The following is an 18,451-nucleotide window of genomic DNA, read 5'->3' on the forward strand; positions in this document are numbered from 1 at the left end:
AGATGACAATTGGATCACTTTATACTGTCATCTGCGTGCAAAGAAGAGGTGACTTTTTCATGTTTTGAACTCAGCATCTCAGTGTAGATTAAGGGGAATGACTCATGCTCTCCTATGTCGTTTGTACCTTTTATGTGAAGCTGATCCGCTTTAGACTCCAGCTGCTGCTACCAAAACCCCTTCTTAGTGCTCGCTGCAGAGCGCTGTTTGCAAAGTTCATCCAGCAAAATGCTGAACAAAATTGTTCAGATCATTGGTACTGTGTAGTCTGGGGAAAAGAGAGAACGGAAAAGATAAAAAATGAGAAGTAATTTGATATAGTTTACCCAGCATGTAGATACTCCTCCTAGAATTTAACATTCAGGTACGATAGAGTAAGGAATAAATATTCTTCAAAATCAGAACTGTTTCTTATTACCAAGTAGGTCATATTCCCAGCAACCATTTCTCAGTATGTAAATATGAGCAGTGATTGCTTTGGAATAGATATAATTATATATTCAACAGAATGCATAATTTTTCCCAATGAACCATAGTTAATTTTATCTGAAAATTAGTGATTACCATTTTGGTGTTAATTACGGAGTACTAAAGACATCTTCAGTGTTAAAAGATAGACTCATCTCTGTTTCATATACCCCAAGTCACTTGTGGAATAACCAATGTCACTTTGTGATTTTTAAAGGTACAAAAAAATAATTAGAAGATATCGTTGAAAATGAAGGATTAATGTTTAGATTAGGACCTCTGGAAACTAAAGAACCATCTTTCACTTAGCTCTACATGAGGGACCTTACCCTAAGCACAGTAATTTGCAGTTATGTGTGTGGATATTCTGTGAGTGTCCATGAGAGATCAGGGTCTGGGGGGAGACCAGAGGGAAGAGAATGGTATTAGCTGTTTTGATTCTGGATACACACACTTGCTTCTGTGCCTTTCTCTCTCTGCCTGCCACGTAGGTAACCCACACCTGGTTGGGAACCATGTAGGAGATAATATGAGGTCTGAAAGAGCGTGGGTGGTCTCAATAAAGCATTGTACAGAGCGGAAAGCTTGTGAGTGAGAGAGTAAACTAACATCTCTGAAAATGGATGCCTGTTATACAGAAAAAATACAAGTCGGTACAACCTTTCCTTCCATGTGCAGCCCACCTCGTTTCATCCTCCTCGATGGATCTGTGAAATGTGGATGAGAAATGCCGACAACCCTTTCTCCAAGTGAGGGACAGAAAAGTCTTACCTCCTGCTTTGCGAGTCACGATAAAATGATCATGGTGAAGGCATTCTTCCGCATGCCTCATCCTAAAACATTTAGGCTCAACAATGCACTTGAGTTTGTTCAGAGATGATGGGTTCAGTCTAGCAGGCTTGGATATAAACATTTACAGAAGTGCTTTGCTAAGTTCCTGTTGTGGGCTAGGATCGCGTGGGCTGGAGAGGTCAGCCTAGTGTCTTTAGGAGGAGCTGACTCAAATGTATGGATTATCCAACATTTTCATTAGTACCAGTGGGGAGATTTGAATGTGGAGTAATTTGCAAATGAAGAAACCAGACAGGGGCAAAATGCATACCCCAGGAACATTAGTATTCAACTTCAGAGCAACTTCTGTGGGAGCGTATATGTACTCATTGCAATATCCTGAAAATAATTGCATACATATGTACGTTAGCCCCACCCTCCAGTGGTATCAATAGACTTAACCTAAGTTTTATGTTGAGTTGCAAATTAAGGGAATAGACTTTAAGTGTTGAACACATGGCTGCCATCCAATAACTTCAATATGGCACTCACCCAAGAAAGTGCTCCAAGGCAGCCTAATCAGGACAGAATTGCTGGCAAAAGTACATTTTGAGACAAGGCTCACTCTCTTTTTCCAAAGTAGAAAACTCCTTTGATGGCAGGCACAGAGAGCGTTTAAGAACAGTCTCAGGTGCCTTTTTCTGCAAACCAAAAATCAAACTCAAAGAGCTGGGAACGAAAATTGCAGGACTCATTTGAACACTTTTCCTGATCCACTTGGGCAGTGGAGGCTGAGTAACAGCCAGCTGATTTCATTTTAGTTCTCATTTTTTCACTTCTGTCAATAGGCACAAGCTCGTAACATATTACAGAAGGTTTTAATTCTGCTCTGTAAACATGAATGGTGCCTAAGACTTAAACTGTATCATAAAGCTGAGTTAAATTCTCTCATAATGGGCTACCCAGCTTTAGTATTCTACCAATATACATTTAAAAATGCTGGTTTGGGTTTTGTGTTGAGGTTTCCCCCCCTCCCCCCGCACACACTACGTTTTATTGCTCCTGTACTGCTCCTCATGCTTCGCACAGTCCAGTTCTAGCAAATGGCTATACTCAGAGTTGTGGTTTGTGGCAAAAAAGGTAATGTGTTGGGGAAAAGATGGGAATGACTCAGTAACTCAGCAGCAGTGTAACTCGCTCGGCGTGCCCAACGGTGCAGCAGCGTAGTGTGAACACGCTGCAGAGGATGGGTGTACTGGGCTGTGGGAGCTACAGGGGCTGGTGCAACCCTGCAGGTTCTTCACTGGTAGATAATGGAAATGGGACTAAGACACAATGTCCTCCATCTGCCCTGTGAGGTGTGGTTTTGGAAGGAAGGTGTGGCTTCAGGTCTGCTGGCATCATGGAAACGCTTCCTCTCCTGCTGACTTCACGGAAAGCCAAAGGCATTAGACCTGCCACAGATGTGACATTCAGGAATAAAAAAGCACAAGCCACTCTGGTCAGATGAATGAGAGCCCTCCAGGAAAGCCCAACCAGGATGAATGCAACTGAGGAACTTGAAAAATAACAATGAATGAGATGATGTTTGATATTAAATCTTGGTTTTGGAAGATTAGTTTAACATCTCATTCACTAGACTAATAAACATGGTGGTTTTTTTCTTTAAAAAATCCAAACAGCTATTCTAAACATAAGCATTTTCCTTCTCTTTTCAGTCCAGACACTGAATTTTTGCAAATGCATGAGCATATGATTAAAAATAAAAAAGCAGAACACACTAGTCACCCATATATATCTATTCTCCAATTAGGAGAGATGAAAAAGTAAATAAAGTGTCAAGTATCTTACATAGTAATCATTTTATCTTTCATTTATAGCATACATAAGATAGATTGGAGAGCCTGTATTTTTTAAATAAAGATCTCTTTTTAAGACTCTTGTTATCTGATTCTTGTTACCTTGGATGTCATGTTCAGCTAGTAGAAAAATAATACCATTCCAAGAGAGGAATGTAATAAAGCTTTTTATTAAAGCCATATTAAACATGGGCTACTGACATAGGTGGATTTGGATTCTTACTTTTTGTACCTTTTTTTTTTTTTTTCAATTAAGTTCGGGCCAAACTCGAATGTTTCTTAGCTGCCAAATAGCCTAGAACATTAATTCTGGCCTCCCATATTCCAAGGAAATAACTTCTTTGTGTTTAAAAGATGAAAGGGCCACAGGCAAACCAAACATCACATGAACCTGGCAGACAAAATGACCCAGGACCATTAAAGAAGTTACGGAAACTGCAGCTTGGGAAATTATTCCCAAAAGGCAATGGCACTTCTAACACCCCTTGGGCCTTCCCTGTTTGGAGCCCACCTTGAAAAGGACGCAGAAGTGTGCACCCAGGCCTTGAAATAGTGTGTAAGGGCTCATGCATATGAAAGCAGCAATGGGATGATGCTGTGATGAGCTCGGAGGCGACCACCCGGAACCCTGGTGGTAGACGACGTGCAGGAGGAACAGGAGACAACACCTGGCACTGGTCTTCAGAGCTGCTGCATTTCTGCAGAAGAGAGGTCGGAGCAGAGGTGAACGAGCCCGGCAAGGTGGCAGTTAAGGCAACAAACCAAGCAGGAGCCCGGGAAAGGTACAGAGAGGGAGGCAAGGCTCTGGAGGCAAGCCCACAGAGGGAAATGGGGAGAGGAAGTGATGAGCAAAACAGGAGACAATGGTTATATTTGAGAAAGAAAAAAAAAGTCTTATTACAGCAATTTTTAAGGCACCAGGTGCTGCTTCACCTGCAGTTATGTGTAGCCACATCTCAGGGGCAACTGGGTACATGTTCTGGGCTTGTGTCTTTTCTTTCCTATGACTCCCACAGGTTTTGCACCCTACTATTGTAGATTTTCAGGCTTAAAAATACCAGTGGTAAAGTTAGAAACATGTAGCCATTAGAATAATGGGAGATCCCTAGAGAGAGCAAACACTGCTATGTAAAGAATTTATTAGCAGCAGGAATAGAAGCCTGTATCAGCACTTTACTGGTGGATAAATCAGTGGGTTTGCTAATGATGTTTCGGTTCTCTTGATTGAATTGGATTTGTAAGAGAGAAATGCAGCTGCAGACTGAATTGCTTTATATGACAAGAGAATAATGAATAGCCAATCCTGAACACCCAGGGTTTCTGTATATATGGGATAATTTAGCTTCCGTTCTTGTTGTTATTATTTTATATGCAAATGAAATTATCAACGCCTTTATATAATCGCTTCCTGGATCACATTTATTCTGGAGTTTTTGCCTGTTTGTGTGCAAGAGAAATTTCTTCCCCTTGTTTTAGCCAAGGTTTAACACTAAATCCCAGTCCTGCTAGAGCCTGTGGGAGTTTTATTCTATTATAGATATGACCCATTCAGAGGACATTGAAAGTGAACAGAAAATACTGGAACTGCCTGTGGTTATGAGAGTGCTATTACTTATTTGGAGATAGGGCCCATTACCTTATGCTATTATCTGCATGTTACATGTGCTGGGTTTTGCATATTTGATGTTTACTTAACATGCATATCAGGTTCTTTTAACAATAGTGTTTTGGAGATGATCTGGCTAAGTGCCCTCATCAGCCTCTTGCTAGGTTGTTCTCTGGGGTTCCAGCCAGTAAATCTCTATGTGTTTTAAGCTCTAAATAGGCTACTGCTCCCCCTCCGAAGGATCACGCTGAGCTGAAGCAATGCCCGCTGGAAAAGTAGAAAACGGGATGCCAGCTGGCAAAGAGGGCTGAAAAGAGAGAAAAAGAGATGAAATCATTCTTAAATTGAGAAACTGCCTTAGCAACGTCCTCATCTGCTGGGTGGGAATAGATCATGGTTGCCTGGTTGGTCTTTCAGATGGCTGAGCTCCTAAATTACAGTTACGCCTTGCCGTTGGAGAGATGGAGTTGACAGAGACGTACTGTTGAGACACACTATAAATTAATCAGATGGATTGTGAAGTCCAGGCTCTGTATCCAGGAATTGTTCCTCCCGCTAGGGGAAAGTCTTACAAAAGCTTCCCCTGATGCTCAACAGGATCGTGGTGGTTTCATTGCACTGCAACTTTAGAAAGGCTTTGGTCAGCAGTTAAGAGAAGTGGGGATATTTACTCTGGGTGATTGACTGCAGTCTACCCAGAGTGGGGAGATATGAACTGGCAGTGACACCCTTCCCACCACTTGCACAGCAGTGAGGAAGTTCTGTGGTTTAATTAGGAAAAGAGGAGAGAGTGATCTTCCCTCAGCCACCAACAGGTCAGGGACAATGCTGTGGGAAGGGTCTCGGCACTTTCTGCTTTCAGCATTTATGGTGCCAGAGGCACTGACCTTTTTCTGCTCATCTAGATTAGTCCTTCTCATTTGCTCTGCTGGCTACTGAGTGTCCAGGCAACATTTCGTGCCCTACGTGTGGGAGGCGGACAGAAGCGTAGGAGCTGAGAGCTGAGAGAGCAGAATCAGGCTGCAGAAGAGCATGTTGGGGTGGAGGCATACAAGCTAGGTAGGAGCCTTTGTGAAAAAGAAGATGAGGGAGCAAGAAGAGAGCATAGGTGGACTGAATATGACTCAGGTAAGAGAAACCCTGGAAACTGCTCGGCTGGATCCCTGGAGATCTAAAGTATGACGGACATTGCCAGACAAATGCATCACAGTGCATATCCATTTAATTCCAGGTAGCTTTGTGGGGATGGCAGCAGTGGGAGAGGCAGTGTAGGCGTTTTTCCTACATTCAGTATGCATTGAGATGTTATTTCAAGCCCTGCAAAGTGAGGCTGCTAAGCCGTTCAACATTGTAAAGGTTGCTTGGCTAAGAAGTATAAAAAAAACCCTCAAATTTTATTTCTGGAAACCAGGAAATTAAAATAATATTGGAAAATCAACAAACCAAACACAATTTTTTTGACACTTTTCCTTCACAATTATTATAATTTTGGGCACCCTAATAGAAAAAAAATCTGCATTGTACTCGAGATTCTGCGCTATGTTTTCTAGCATTACAGTGGTTTTACATCATTTCACGCTTCAAAAGCCTGGCATGAAGGAAGTTAAACAAGCAAAACAAAATTGTTCAATTACTAGTTTTTAATATGGTATTTTAAAGTTTCAACAATATAAACTATTGGTATGTTTTATTCCAGTAGGATGGAGTATCTTCTTGGACTGAAGTGAATAATTCTGTCACGCTGACAGGGACTATTGCACTGCAGGCTATGCCTGGAATGACAGTTTCCACAATGTAACACAAGCCACTAGTGCAGTTAATTATTATCAATGTATTTACCACAAAAAACCTTTAGCCATAGCCATGCCGTAGAAACGGATTTCATTTTGCTAGACATGTAGGGTACCATGGGATAAAGCCCTGGAGGGAAGAGGGGCCCAAGAAAGCTGGTTAATATTCAAGGATCACCTCCTCCAAGCTCAGGAGAGATGCATCCCAACAAAGAGGAAGTCAGGCAAAAACGCCGGGAGGCCTGCATGGATGGACAAGGAGCTCCTGGACAAACTCAAACACAAAAAGGAAGCCTACCGAGGGTGGAAGCAAGGACAGGTAGCCTGGGAGGAACAGGTAGGACAGGTAGCCTCCCTGTGCGAGCAGCCAGGGATCAGGTTAGGAAAGCCAAAGCCCTGATAGAATTAAATCTGGCCAGGGATGTCAAGGGCAACAAGAAAAGTTTCTATAGCTACATGGGTGATAAAAGGAAGACTAGGGAAAATGTGGGCCCTCTCCGGAGGGAAACAGGAGACCTGGTTACCCAGGACATGGAGAAGGCTGAGGTACTCAATGACTTTTTTGCCTCAGTCTTCACCGGCAAGTGCTCCAGCCACACTGCCCAAGTCACAGAAGGCAACGGCAGGGACTGGGAGAATGAAGAACCTCCCACCATAGAAGATCAGGTTTGAGACCATCTAAGGAACCTGAAGGTGCACAAGTCCATGGGACCTGATGAGATGCATCTGCGGGTCCTGAGGGAACTGGTGGAAAAAGTGGCTAAGCCACTATCCATCATACTTGAGAAGTCATGGCAGTCCAGGCAAGTTCCCACTGACTGGAAAAGGGGAAACATAACCCCCATTTTTAAAAAGGAAAAAAGGAAGACCTGGGGAACTACAGGCCAGTCAGTCTCACCTCTGTGCCTGGCAAGATCATGGAGTGGATCCTCCTGGAAACAATGCTAAGGTACATGGAAAATAAGGAGGTGATTGGTGACAGCCAACATGGCTCCACTAAGGGCAAATCGTGCCTGACAAATTTGGTGGCCTTCTACGACGGGGTTACAGCATTGATGAATAAGGGAAGAGCAACTGACGTCATCTGCCTGGACTTGTTCAAAGCTTTTGACACTCTCCTGCACAACATCCTTGTCTCTAAATTGGAGAACCATGGATTTGACAGATGGACCAGTCAGTGGATAAAGAATTGGCTGGATGGTCGCACTCAAAGAGTTGCGGTCAACGGCTCGATGTCCAAGTGGACAGCAGGGACGAGTGGTGTTCCTCAGGGGTCGGTATTGGGACTGGTGCTGTTTAACATCTTTGTTGGTGACATGGACAGTGGGATTGAGTGCATTCTCAGCAAGTTTGCTGACGACACCAAGCTCTGTGGTGCGGTCGACATGCTGGAGGGAAGGGATGCCATCCAGAGGGACCTTGACAGGCTTGAGAGGTGGGCCCATGCGAAACTCATGAAGTTCAACAAGGCCAAGTGCAAGGTCCTGCACATGGGTCAGGGCAATCCCAAGCACAAATACAGGCTGGGCAATGAGTGGATTGAGAGCAGCCCTGCGGAGAAGGACTTGGGGGTGTTGGTTGACGAGAAGCTCAACATGAGCCGGCAATGTGCACTTGCAGCCCAGAAAGCCAACCGTATCCTGGGCTGCGTCAAAAGAAGCGTGGCCAGCAGGTCGAGGGAGGTGATTCTGCCCCTCTACTCCGCTCTCCTGAGACCCCACCTGGAGTACTGCGTTCAGCTCTGGGGCCCCCAGCATAAGAAGGACATGGACCTGTTGGAGCGAGTCCAGAGGAGGGCCACAAAGATGATCACAGGGCTGGAGCACCTCTCCTATGAAGACAGGCTGAGAGAGTTGAGGTTGTTCAGCCTGGAGAAGGCTCTGGGAATACCTTATTGCGGCCTTCCAGTACCTAAAGGGGGCCTACAAGAAAGCTGGAGAGGGACTTCTTACAAGGGCATGTAGTGACAGGACAAGGGGTAATGGCTTTAAACTGAAAGAGGGCAGATTCAGATTAGATGGAAGGAAGAAGTTCTTCACTGTGAGGGTGGTGAGGCACTGGAACAGGTTTCCCAGAGAGGTTGTGGATGGCCCCTCCCTGGAAGTGTTGAAGGCCAGGTTGGATGGGGCTTTGAGCAACCTGGTCTAGTGGAAGATGTCCCTGCCCATGGCAGGGGGGTTGGAACTAGATGATCTTTAAGGTCCCTTCCAACCCAAACCATGCTATGATTCTAGACTTGAATAATGCAAGTAACAATGCTAGACTAAAAGAGCTATTGAAGGGAAGAGACTGCAGTAAGGCAGCTCTTTTTCTCCTTCCAAACAAGATTTAACTGCTGTTGACAGGGAAGTATAGGACATTTTTCTAGAGCAGGTCTGCATAGTAAAACACACTTGTGAAGGGCAAATAACTAATCCCTTTAAAAGTTCTCTACAGAAGCACTTTTGCACTCTGGAGATACATGTTTATGCTGTCACACTGGAGCTGTAGATGACCTGAAGAGGGATCTGCTCAACAGAACAAGCAAAGGAGGAAGCACTGAGCACTTATTTTGTCAGTCATTTTCTCTATTTTCTTTGTTGGTAGAGGAGATCAGTTCTGGAGTAAGGACTTTCTGTAGCACAATGCAGCTGTTCTTTCTGGTGTGTCCCTGAAATGAATTAATCATCTGGCATTTATGATATCACGGCCTGTTGCCATGGCACCCAGTCATGTCACACATACCATGCACTCAGCATCATGGCTTTCAGAGCAAGAGTAAGCCTCGAAACGGGCAGTACAGTTTGCATGTTCTGAGTTCAATGGCCAGCAAAAAAAGATAACGTAATGAAGACCATAGGACCGGTATATAATGAGAAAAACAGCCACCGTGAGTGCTGCTCAGCTGCAGGACTTCTCAGAGGAGGTGCCAAGGAAGGACTTCATGTGCGCCCCTGGAACACCCAGGGCGGTGACACTAAAACAGGACCACAAACCAGCTGTGGCACTGCTGACACACAGCTCTGGCAGAGCAGTACAAATGAAAACATCGTGTTATGCTCAGGAAGACTCAGTATAACAAATACTTTCTTGTCTCTAGCGCAGGGTGAACTGGCATTACTGGAAATCCTAAATTCATCAACAGTTACATAGAAAATTGTTCAAAAGTCATAAATATTACTATCTTCCCAAATGTAGTAATTATGTAATGCCTATTAGTTTTTTGATTGCTTTTGGTTTACAATCCATTTCAGATTTACATTCTGCAGTTATGTAAGGATTATTCTGTTTGGAGCAACTCATCAAACTTTTGTGTTTTGAGTGCACTGCAGCATAACTGGCTGAAGTTTTAGCTCAACCTCACCACTTTGCATGAAAGGAGGATAGTGGGATGGGAGCCTTCGATTATTACTCAACTACTTCATGGAATATGCTACAGACCAGAAGTGTGGCCTTTGATGAATTATTTCTTAAAAACATACTTCAAGCATTTACTTCTGTCACAACAGTAACTCCTTTCCTTCTGTCCAGAGGGAGGATATTACAGTACCATAGTTAATACAAAAAACCCCAAGATACATAATCTGTACCTGCATTTAGATTTTTGGAGCTCTCTGACAAAGGACAACTTAAACTTGTGGCAGTCTTGATATTTTGTTACGCTTTGCAAGTGAGAAACGGGCCATGCAGTCTTAACTAGCAGAAGTGGGAGTGACAGGAAATGGAATTTGTTTTAAAGTGGAGCCTAATTAGTTTCTGAAATATATTAGACGATGTGGTTGCCGGAGGTAGCAAAAACTAGACATGATGACCCAGGAGATCTTTTCCTGTCCAGTGCAAAGGACGGGAATAAGACATAGCTATGTGAGAATCAAAATTAATGAAATACAAGGCACAGACTTTTTCTTGCTGGATGCTTGTACATGTCTAGACCAAAAGGGCTGACTGAATCTTGGGTCTCTAACTCCTGCTACGGTTCACATCGAAGCAAAAGGTATGAACCTGAATCATGCAAGTATGCTCCTTGGCACAGTGTCTGCAAACCTGCAAACTCAAGACACTAACTTTTACACAGAAAGTAGCAATGAAAAAAATAATAAGAAATCTTGGAATAAACCCTTCCGTGGGTTTGCCCAAAATGAGCGTTACCTTCTGTGTTCAGCAAGGAAAATAAATGCACGCTTTTCTAGATGTTTCCTAATAGAGAAAGCTGGCTAACATGCCTTATGAAAGAAACGCAAAAGGATTGTTTTTATACCAAAGCAGGAAAAATCCTTGAAGGCTCTGAGTACTATGAAAATGCGCTCATACGTTCTCTTCTAGCAGTGGCAACATTGCCTTATGAATGCTTACGCCTGTGGAGTTTGCCACCTCTAGACCTGCTCATCCGATTGCACAAGTGAGTGCTTCCCTTAATCCTTTTCACGACAAATAAACTGGGTTACATTAAACAGCTTAGCGGGAGGGCTCTTCCAGCTTGACTCTTTTTGACTTACAGTAAGGGAGTGATCACACAATTAAGAGCTGCTGGCAGACCTCGATGGCAGTAAACTTTGGTGGAGTTGAGCCACGGGGGTGATTTCTGTACCTACGAAAAAGGATGCATGGAATAGCTGAAAGCTGAACATCAGGACTGATATTTCAATCTTGATCTTCAGTATAAGCATGTGGAAAGACTCTAAAAATCACTATAAACATCAAAAGTCTAGTTAGCTTCTCATGCCATCACCCAGTGGCAGCTATCTAGAAGGCAGTGTAAGAAAATTCCATGAATAAAGCAGTATTTTTTTAGCCCTTCCCAGCTTCCAGTAAGGTGCAGCTTAGGGACATCCCAAGACAGTGGTGTAACTTAATTTGTAACAGCCCCTGATAGACTTTTGCCTCACGTGTTTATTGAACCCAGATTTTGGTAAACTGTTGCTTTTATTTAAAACAAAGTCTAAAAATTAAGGAGGACCACTTTGAAGTCCTACCAGTCCTTTCCACTTTTCTTATCCCTTCCTCCCCACAAAGGTATTTCTTTGGGATGGCTGTAAACAACAGTCATGGGGATAGCAGTTTTGTGTATTTTGGCTTTTCAGAAGGCTTTGTAGGCAAAAGATCTCAGTGTAGTTTAGGGAACCAGCAGTGCTATTGGCATCATTAGGCTGAAAAGTATTTTCAAAAACTACGTATGTTCTCACTTACTCTGTTTGCTTGCTTTCTTAGAAGGAAAAGATTCATGATTAAAGGGGAAAAAATCCTTCTGTGACTGTGTAATTAATAGAATCCATGCACAGAGAATCTTGATTACACACTCAAAGCCGAAGACGAGCAAGTCTTTCTCCACTTTTGGTCAAGCAAAACTTCTGCGCTGCCCCTGCCCTGCTGAAATTAATAGTTGAGGCTGATGCATATGTGTTCACGTACTTCAAAGAATGGAATGAGTCCAAACAATTCTTCCGCTACGATAGCCAGGTCTCCAAGAGAATACCCAAATAGCAATGTCATGGTCCATCCTCTACCCACCCAGAGCTCCACTGCACGTCTCTGCGTACCAGCTCAGCAATTCCAGCTATGTAAGAATATATGAAGGCATGCGAGGCCTTGAACTTCATACTCTGGCTATAACCACCCTTCAGAAGCGGCTGAGACGCCCTCACAGGCTGCTATTCTACCTAGGATAAAGCCCGTAAGAATTTCTTTCCTTTGGACTACCCAGGCAGGATCACAGGAGACAACAGAGCACATTAGACAGGCTAGACAGTTGACGAATTAGCACACAAACATGAAGACAGAATTTTGTCACAGCATGAACATATTATTTATCAAATAGTATATTCCCAAGTAACTTACGCTTTTAAGACACCAGAAGGAAAACAGCATTCTAGATGTTCCCTTTTGACAGACTGTATTTCACATTTTGGACAATAATCTTGGCTCCTCTGTAATTCTTTCAGCCACAATATTCAGACCAGCATGCCAAAAATGATACTTAAAAATCCAAATTTAAGCAGCTGAATCAAAGTATCTTGCTTTTCTCAATTTCTATTCAAAGAGTTGGACTCCTATTAATGCAACAAGAGATGAAGATGACAATATTTGAAATACATTTCATATAATGAATGAGTGAGAAGCTTTTGCAAAGAGAAAAAGACATGAGTGAACAAATCCATATGGATTATATATGTTTTTATTCTTCACAAAGGCTGTTACGGAAATTTAGGTTTCTTTTTATTAAAGCTTTTTCTAAGTACGAGATGTTTGCAGCTAGCCATTATATAAGACTACCATCAAAAAGGACGAATACTTACCAATAAGGTTGATTAAAAGAAAAGTTTTGCTCATCAAAATTGTTGAATCTCTTCTCAGTTTGCCTGTATACACAGGCATACTAAACTGTCAGCTACTTCATGGGGAAATAATTCTAAAAGGACGAGTGTTCTTGACAATGTCACCAATGCATAAGAGTAAGCAGTTTTTCTTTCGGTAGGAAACATAGAGGTCATTGCTTCATTTGTATGTTAAATTTATACTGTGCCAGTTCTGAAAGGGTTTTTTAATTTCTTTTAAGAATGCTTTCAGTAGAAAAGACCTATTACCATTTTTCTCCAATCTTCAAAGCATCTTCAACAAATCACAAACTCTTCTGAAGCTGAGGCTGATTTGCATATTTGCATGTAGCAAATAAGGAAACCAGTTTCTGAAATTAAGATTAATTGTTTATATGACAACTGGTACTTGCGACTTCAGGGTGTAATTCCTTCTACTGGAGCTGGGAAAAGCTCATGAGAAACAGCACCACCAGCAAGTGAAGAATTCCCTTTGGGCAGGACTGTACAAGCAGTTGGCGTAACCGGAAGCGAAGGTGCAACGTTCTGGACAAGGAAGAATCAGATCTGCGGCATCACAGTTATGTTCTAGTCAAGAGGCTGGCCTAACATTGTATTGGGGGGGGGGGGGGGGGGGGGGGGGGGGGGGGGGGGGGGGGGGGGGGGGGGGGGGAAGTGTACACAGTCCCATGATTGAGGATTGCAGCAAAATACATATGTGCAAGAAAGGCGAATGTTACAGACATTCTGACTGAACAGGTATTTTTGATTTGCGGTTGCATTGCTTCCATGATCACATGTTTTTATGTGAGATATTTCTTATAAATGTAAAATGACATGGGAGATGGAGTAAAAGAACTGCAACACAAAATCTCCAAGTTCCACTGAACTACCAGCAAAATGGGACATCTGGCCAACTACCAGCAACAGCTCATCCCCTGAAGTTCAGGAGCAGTATAGAGATTATTTGGCAGCAACTCTAAGTCTGCAGTAGTGTATTCCTCCCTTTCAGGCCTTAGTACATAGTTCCTAGGGAACATTTCATCCAGTTCTCTCTACTTCCAACCTCATGAAGCATATTAAACCCTCTTAGAAATAGTTAAAAGAAGCAAAGGCAAGGAAATTTCTTGTATGTTTTATATGAAGTAGGAAAGGAATTCAATGTTTGTCTTGTATGAGGTCTATACAAATACTTTCGGAGACCAGAATTTCTGCTTCTGCTAACAGAACCAGTTGGATGCAGAAACAACCACAGCAAGAACTGGGAACTGGGTTGAAAAGTAAGAACAGCCCAGTCCTACCCATCCTTTCTTTCTTCTGTACTGAACTGCACAGAGGAGACACCATCACCACACTGGAAACATTTCAAATAGGAACAGAGAGATCTATCCACATTAATCTGGGACAGGGTTTTCCCCCAGCAGATGCAACAGCCCTCCCATTCATTTTGTACCATACCATGCGTGTGTGGTAGTGACTGGCATTCCTGTGAAAGTCCTGTCAACACTCTTCATACTTCTCAATATGTTAAAGCTGTCCTTGCTTTAAGTTCAATCTTCCTTAAACAATACAGCAGCTAAAAGAAAGCTTTAGCATCTGAGAACTGGAGTGCTGAAGTATGGAAGTTTGTTTATTAAAAAAAAAAAATTACAAAGTGTTATGAAGAGAATTTATTTGGTCAACAAAAGGAAACCCAAACAAAACACTGAATTTCTGACAAAACCCACCAAAAACAAGAGTGAAGACAAATGCAGGACTGTTCATAATCCTTTTCCCTCTCCTGTCTCACACAAGTTTTTCAGATTAAACACACCTGTAATAAGTCTTGGAGACTGGAGGCTTTTAATTTCAGTGTTCAGTTTAACTCCATCTCATCACATCTAAAGTGAAGGAGCTGGAACTGAAATGAAAATGCTGCTTTGAAAAAACATAGTAACTACTAGTAAAACCAAAGATATTCCAAACTGTGCTGCAGACTTGCTTTGGTGCAGTTGGCTGCTGCAGAGGGCACAGCAACTGCTGGTGTGTATAACAAACTACACATGCTACAGAGATACACCAGACACACTGGGCATAAACTGAAGTTAGAATTTTAGTTGTGACCTTCCCCTGTTGCCAGAAAGGCACATGAACATTCGTCACAATTAAAACAGCATAAGGTTCCTTTGCCCTGGCATGGAAATGCTGCTTAATACAAACTACAGCCCTTCAGCACACAATGATACGTAGCAGCAGTGCTTCACAGGAAGTCCTTGGAAGTGTTCAGGGTACCATTTTCTAAGGAGTCACCAGTACTGAGGGGCCAATTCTGCCTCTCTTACACAGATCACTTGTGTGCCTCACTCCGCCTGGTCAGCTATTAGTAAAGCAAGCACAACTGACCAAAAGTAAGGAGTGACGTGGAGCCAAATAGCCTGTGCAGATGGATGAGTACACACAGAGGCACATCTAACTTGCCTATGTTTAAACTTTCTGCATGTAACATGCAGGCGGGCATTGGAAAGCTGCACCTAAAATAAACATAGCCCTCAGGGCTACATGGCTTCCACACCTCCATATACAGCGTACAGATGTACCCTTAGTCTACCAAACTAATACGTCTTCTTTAAAGCTTCAAACCAATTAGATGCTTTTTATTAGAATGGCAAAAATTACTGTAGGCACTGGCCCCAAGAGTGCTTTGTCCTCTTAAGTTTCTCTTCTGCTAAACAGATCTCTAACAGACAGGGCCACATCAGGCTTCTCCCCCACTCCCCCCACCCCCTTCATTAAAACATTTTTCTATATAATGTTGCTTTAGAGTCGAACTCCTGCCAGACAAGTATCAGTCTGGAAGAAAAACTTCCTGCTTTATTATAAACCTTTGAAAAAGAATTCAAATGGCTGGGCTACAGTAATTTGATATGTTGTACCTTGCCCAGTGGGCTCCCAGTTCTCAAAAACATCCAAGATTAGCAGACATAACACTTCAGGCTGTGCTGTGTTAAACAGGATCCAAATGCTACTATGTTAAATAAGACTAAAAAATGGGATCACTCAATTTCCTAAATGGGAAGAGCAGACAATTCGTATAGTCTTTTCCTTTTTCGCATCACTTCAAGTTTTCCCAGTTCACCAAGTACAGACATTGTTATGTGTCTTGCAAGCATGGTCAATGCAGGCAGGTATCAAATGAGTGAAACTATGACTTTAGACAGGTTTGATATTACTGTCCCTCCTATTACTACTTGACAACTGTATGTAGGTAGAATGGACGGTGCCCATCGCTGACAGACAGTGTAAAAGGAACACAGGGCAAAGAAACATGCTGCCCTTGCCAGCCTCTGCCCCAAAGCCCAACCAAAACCAGAATTTGCAGTTTGTTCTTTCAGCAGCACAACCTGAGGCACCTGTCCCCACAGCTCTGTGCCAGGTCAGAGCACAGTCCAGGTACTCACAGCTTAAGGGGAATAATGGGCCAGTATTTGGGCTGCTTTTTGTCACAGTTTCTATCAAAGATAAGCTGCATGGCAGCCTCCATTGCCTGGATTTTGGCAGCTTCAGAACCATACAGTTTCTTCATTTCTGCCATTCGCCTCTCCCCAGGTCTTTCTGCAGGCGGCTGCACAGAACGCCCCGTCCTTTTGTGAAGGTCTTGATCAGCCTCCACGTACTGGTGCTCAGCTTCCAGCTGCTGCTGTCTCCCTAGACAAATAAACCACAAGAGATGTAAATTACTGAGCTGTAAACCAATCACATTTTATTTTAACTTTTAAAATATTACATATTCAAATTTGTGCTGGGTCTAGAGGCTGAGATCCACACATTCCGGGGTGCAGCCAGCTTCTGCAACTCACAAAACAAATTGCACGTTACTTGTCCTGCTGTGCTCATTATGCATAATGACAAATTCCTACTAAAGATCATGATAAAGCCAGGCTGGAAGAAGTGGGGAGAAAGGAAGAAGATCCTGGAATTGAATCCTAAAACTGTAGAAAACCTCTGTGTTAGTAATAACGAGTAAAAATCAACATTGCTTCTTTTCTCCCCAACATACACATGCCCTGAAAAGAAAAAAAAACAAAACCCACAACACCCCACCACCCCCTCCCACAAAAAACCCCAGCCAAACAAGAGAGTTGTTTCCAAAGTAATGACTTAGCAGCTGAGATAAGGAAACAATGCACAGGACAATGGAACTTCAGCTGAACCATAGCCAAGAGAAAATGTAATCATTTACTACTCTATGAAAATGAACAAATTGGTCTGTCATGTAAGCATCTGCCATTAAGTGCATCCAATGAAACACAGCTGTAAGCATTGTGTTTAGATAAACTATCCAACCTCATCCAATAGCCTTACTGCTATTGCTTTGAAGACAAACCAAAACAGCACCCAACATAAATCCCTGCACCACGTCTTTTAAAGAGGATTTAAAACAGTTCAGAGAGCTGAAACATTGGACCAATCTGTCATCAAAAATCCTCTTTGGTAAGCCCAATCAGGAAGCAAGAATTTGATTTTGCATGCCCAAACTTACCTCCACTTCCTGGGTGCTGCTCTGATGGAACAAATAATGCTCTGTACAGTTAAAACAGCAAAGCACTATACAAGACTCCCCTCTTATTGGGACATTTCTACAAGATGAAGAAAATCACCTGGCAGTTGAACTCCTTTGTCTACCAATAACAAATGACCGTTTTCAAAACTGCATGACAGAAACAGTTCACTACTAATGACAGCACTTTTTTTTTTTTTTTTTTTTGTAAACATCAAAAGGGACAGAGTGTCCACAGGTCAGGATGTATTAGTCACATACAGGACATGCTTCTCAGCGTTCGGTGCCATGTACCTCTTCCCTCCTTCTCCTAACAAAGAGATTTAGCTTCCACAAAACACATGACATCTGCAAACCCTAACCCAAAGTATCCTGACATATCTGTGTCAAACATCTGCAGTTTATTTTTACACTGGAAAGTACTGTACAGAGCAGCCAACTGACTGTCTGTTAGCCTTCCTAAATGAATTATCTCCTGTACCTCATTCACAGAAAATAGATTATTTTAAACAGTATAATCAGAAACTTCAATTTTGGCATCTGTTTTTCTGACAGGGACACAGAAAGCTTTTGTCCCGTCATTTCAAACACCATCCACAGTTTTGTGTTGGTAGTCAAAGGGCAGGTGGGCTTGAGGGGTTATTAGCGATCTATTCCAGAGAGCCGTTTCACTTTCTGTGCTTTTGCTTTAAGGGCACACCCCTGAAGTGGGCTGCACTGCCAGAATTCATGAGGAAACATACATTAGAGTCCATACGTGTTTTTGGAAGAGTCAGATTTGTTTGATGTCAGGCCATTTTAACCAGAAGGTCTGAATTAAAAGAACTAACATTGCCTACAGAGGGCCCAGCACTATGAGGACAGGCTATAGCACCCAGGCTGTGACTACACAGGTCACTTATATCCCATTGAAACAGACTTCCTGGAACACCAGACCGCCCACAACTAGGTAACATGCTTTTAAGCATGAACTTGATGCAAATTACACTGAATAGTGTTAGACAGAAAACAAAAATCTATGCTGGAAAACCAATGTTTCCACTGTAGGTTACACAGCAAAACTCTGGCAGGGCAATGAATTGAACCTGTATTTGTTGACTCTCTTGGGCCACAAAGATAATTCCTTGTAC

General features: G+C 42.7%; 1 protein-coding gene across 1 annotated transcript in view; it reads right to left on the minus strand.

Moving 5' to 3' along the window:
* Nucleotides 1-4,908: 4,908 nt before the first annotated feature.
* The window catches only part of GEMIN8 (gem nuclear organelle associated protein 8), a 37,915-nt gene continuing 24,372 nt past the window's right edge, over nt 4,909-18,451 (minus strand). Inside the window, exons 5-6 of the mRNA XM_050891592.1 lie at nt 16,222-16,468; nt 4,909-5,011 (exon numbers count right to left, since the gene is read on the minus strand). Coding sequence (XP_050747549.1) covers nt 4,909-5,011; nt 16,222-16,468 — 350 coding nt within the window. The remainder of the gene's footprint in view (nt 5,012-16,221; nt 16,469-18,451) is intronic.

Source organism: Gymnogyps californianus, chromosome 1 (assembly GCF_018139145.2).
Source record: "Gymnogyps californianus isolate 813 chromosome 1, ASM1813914v2, whole genome shotgun sequence".
NCBI classification, from domain to species: Eukaryota; Metazoa; Chordata; class Aves; order Accipitriformes; family Cathartidae; genus Gymnogyps; species Gymnogyps californianus.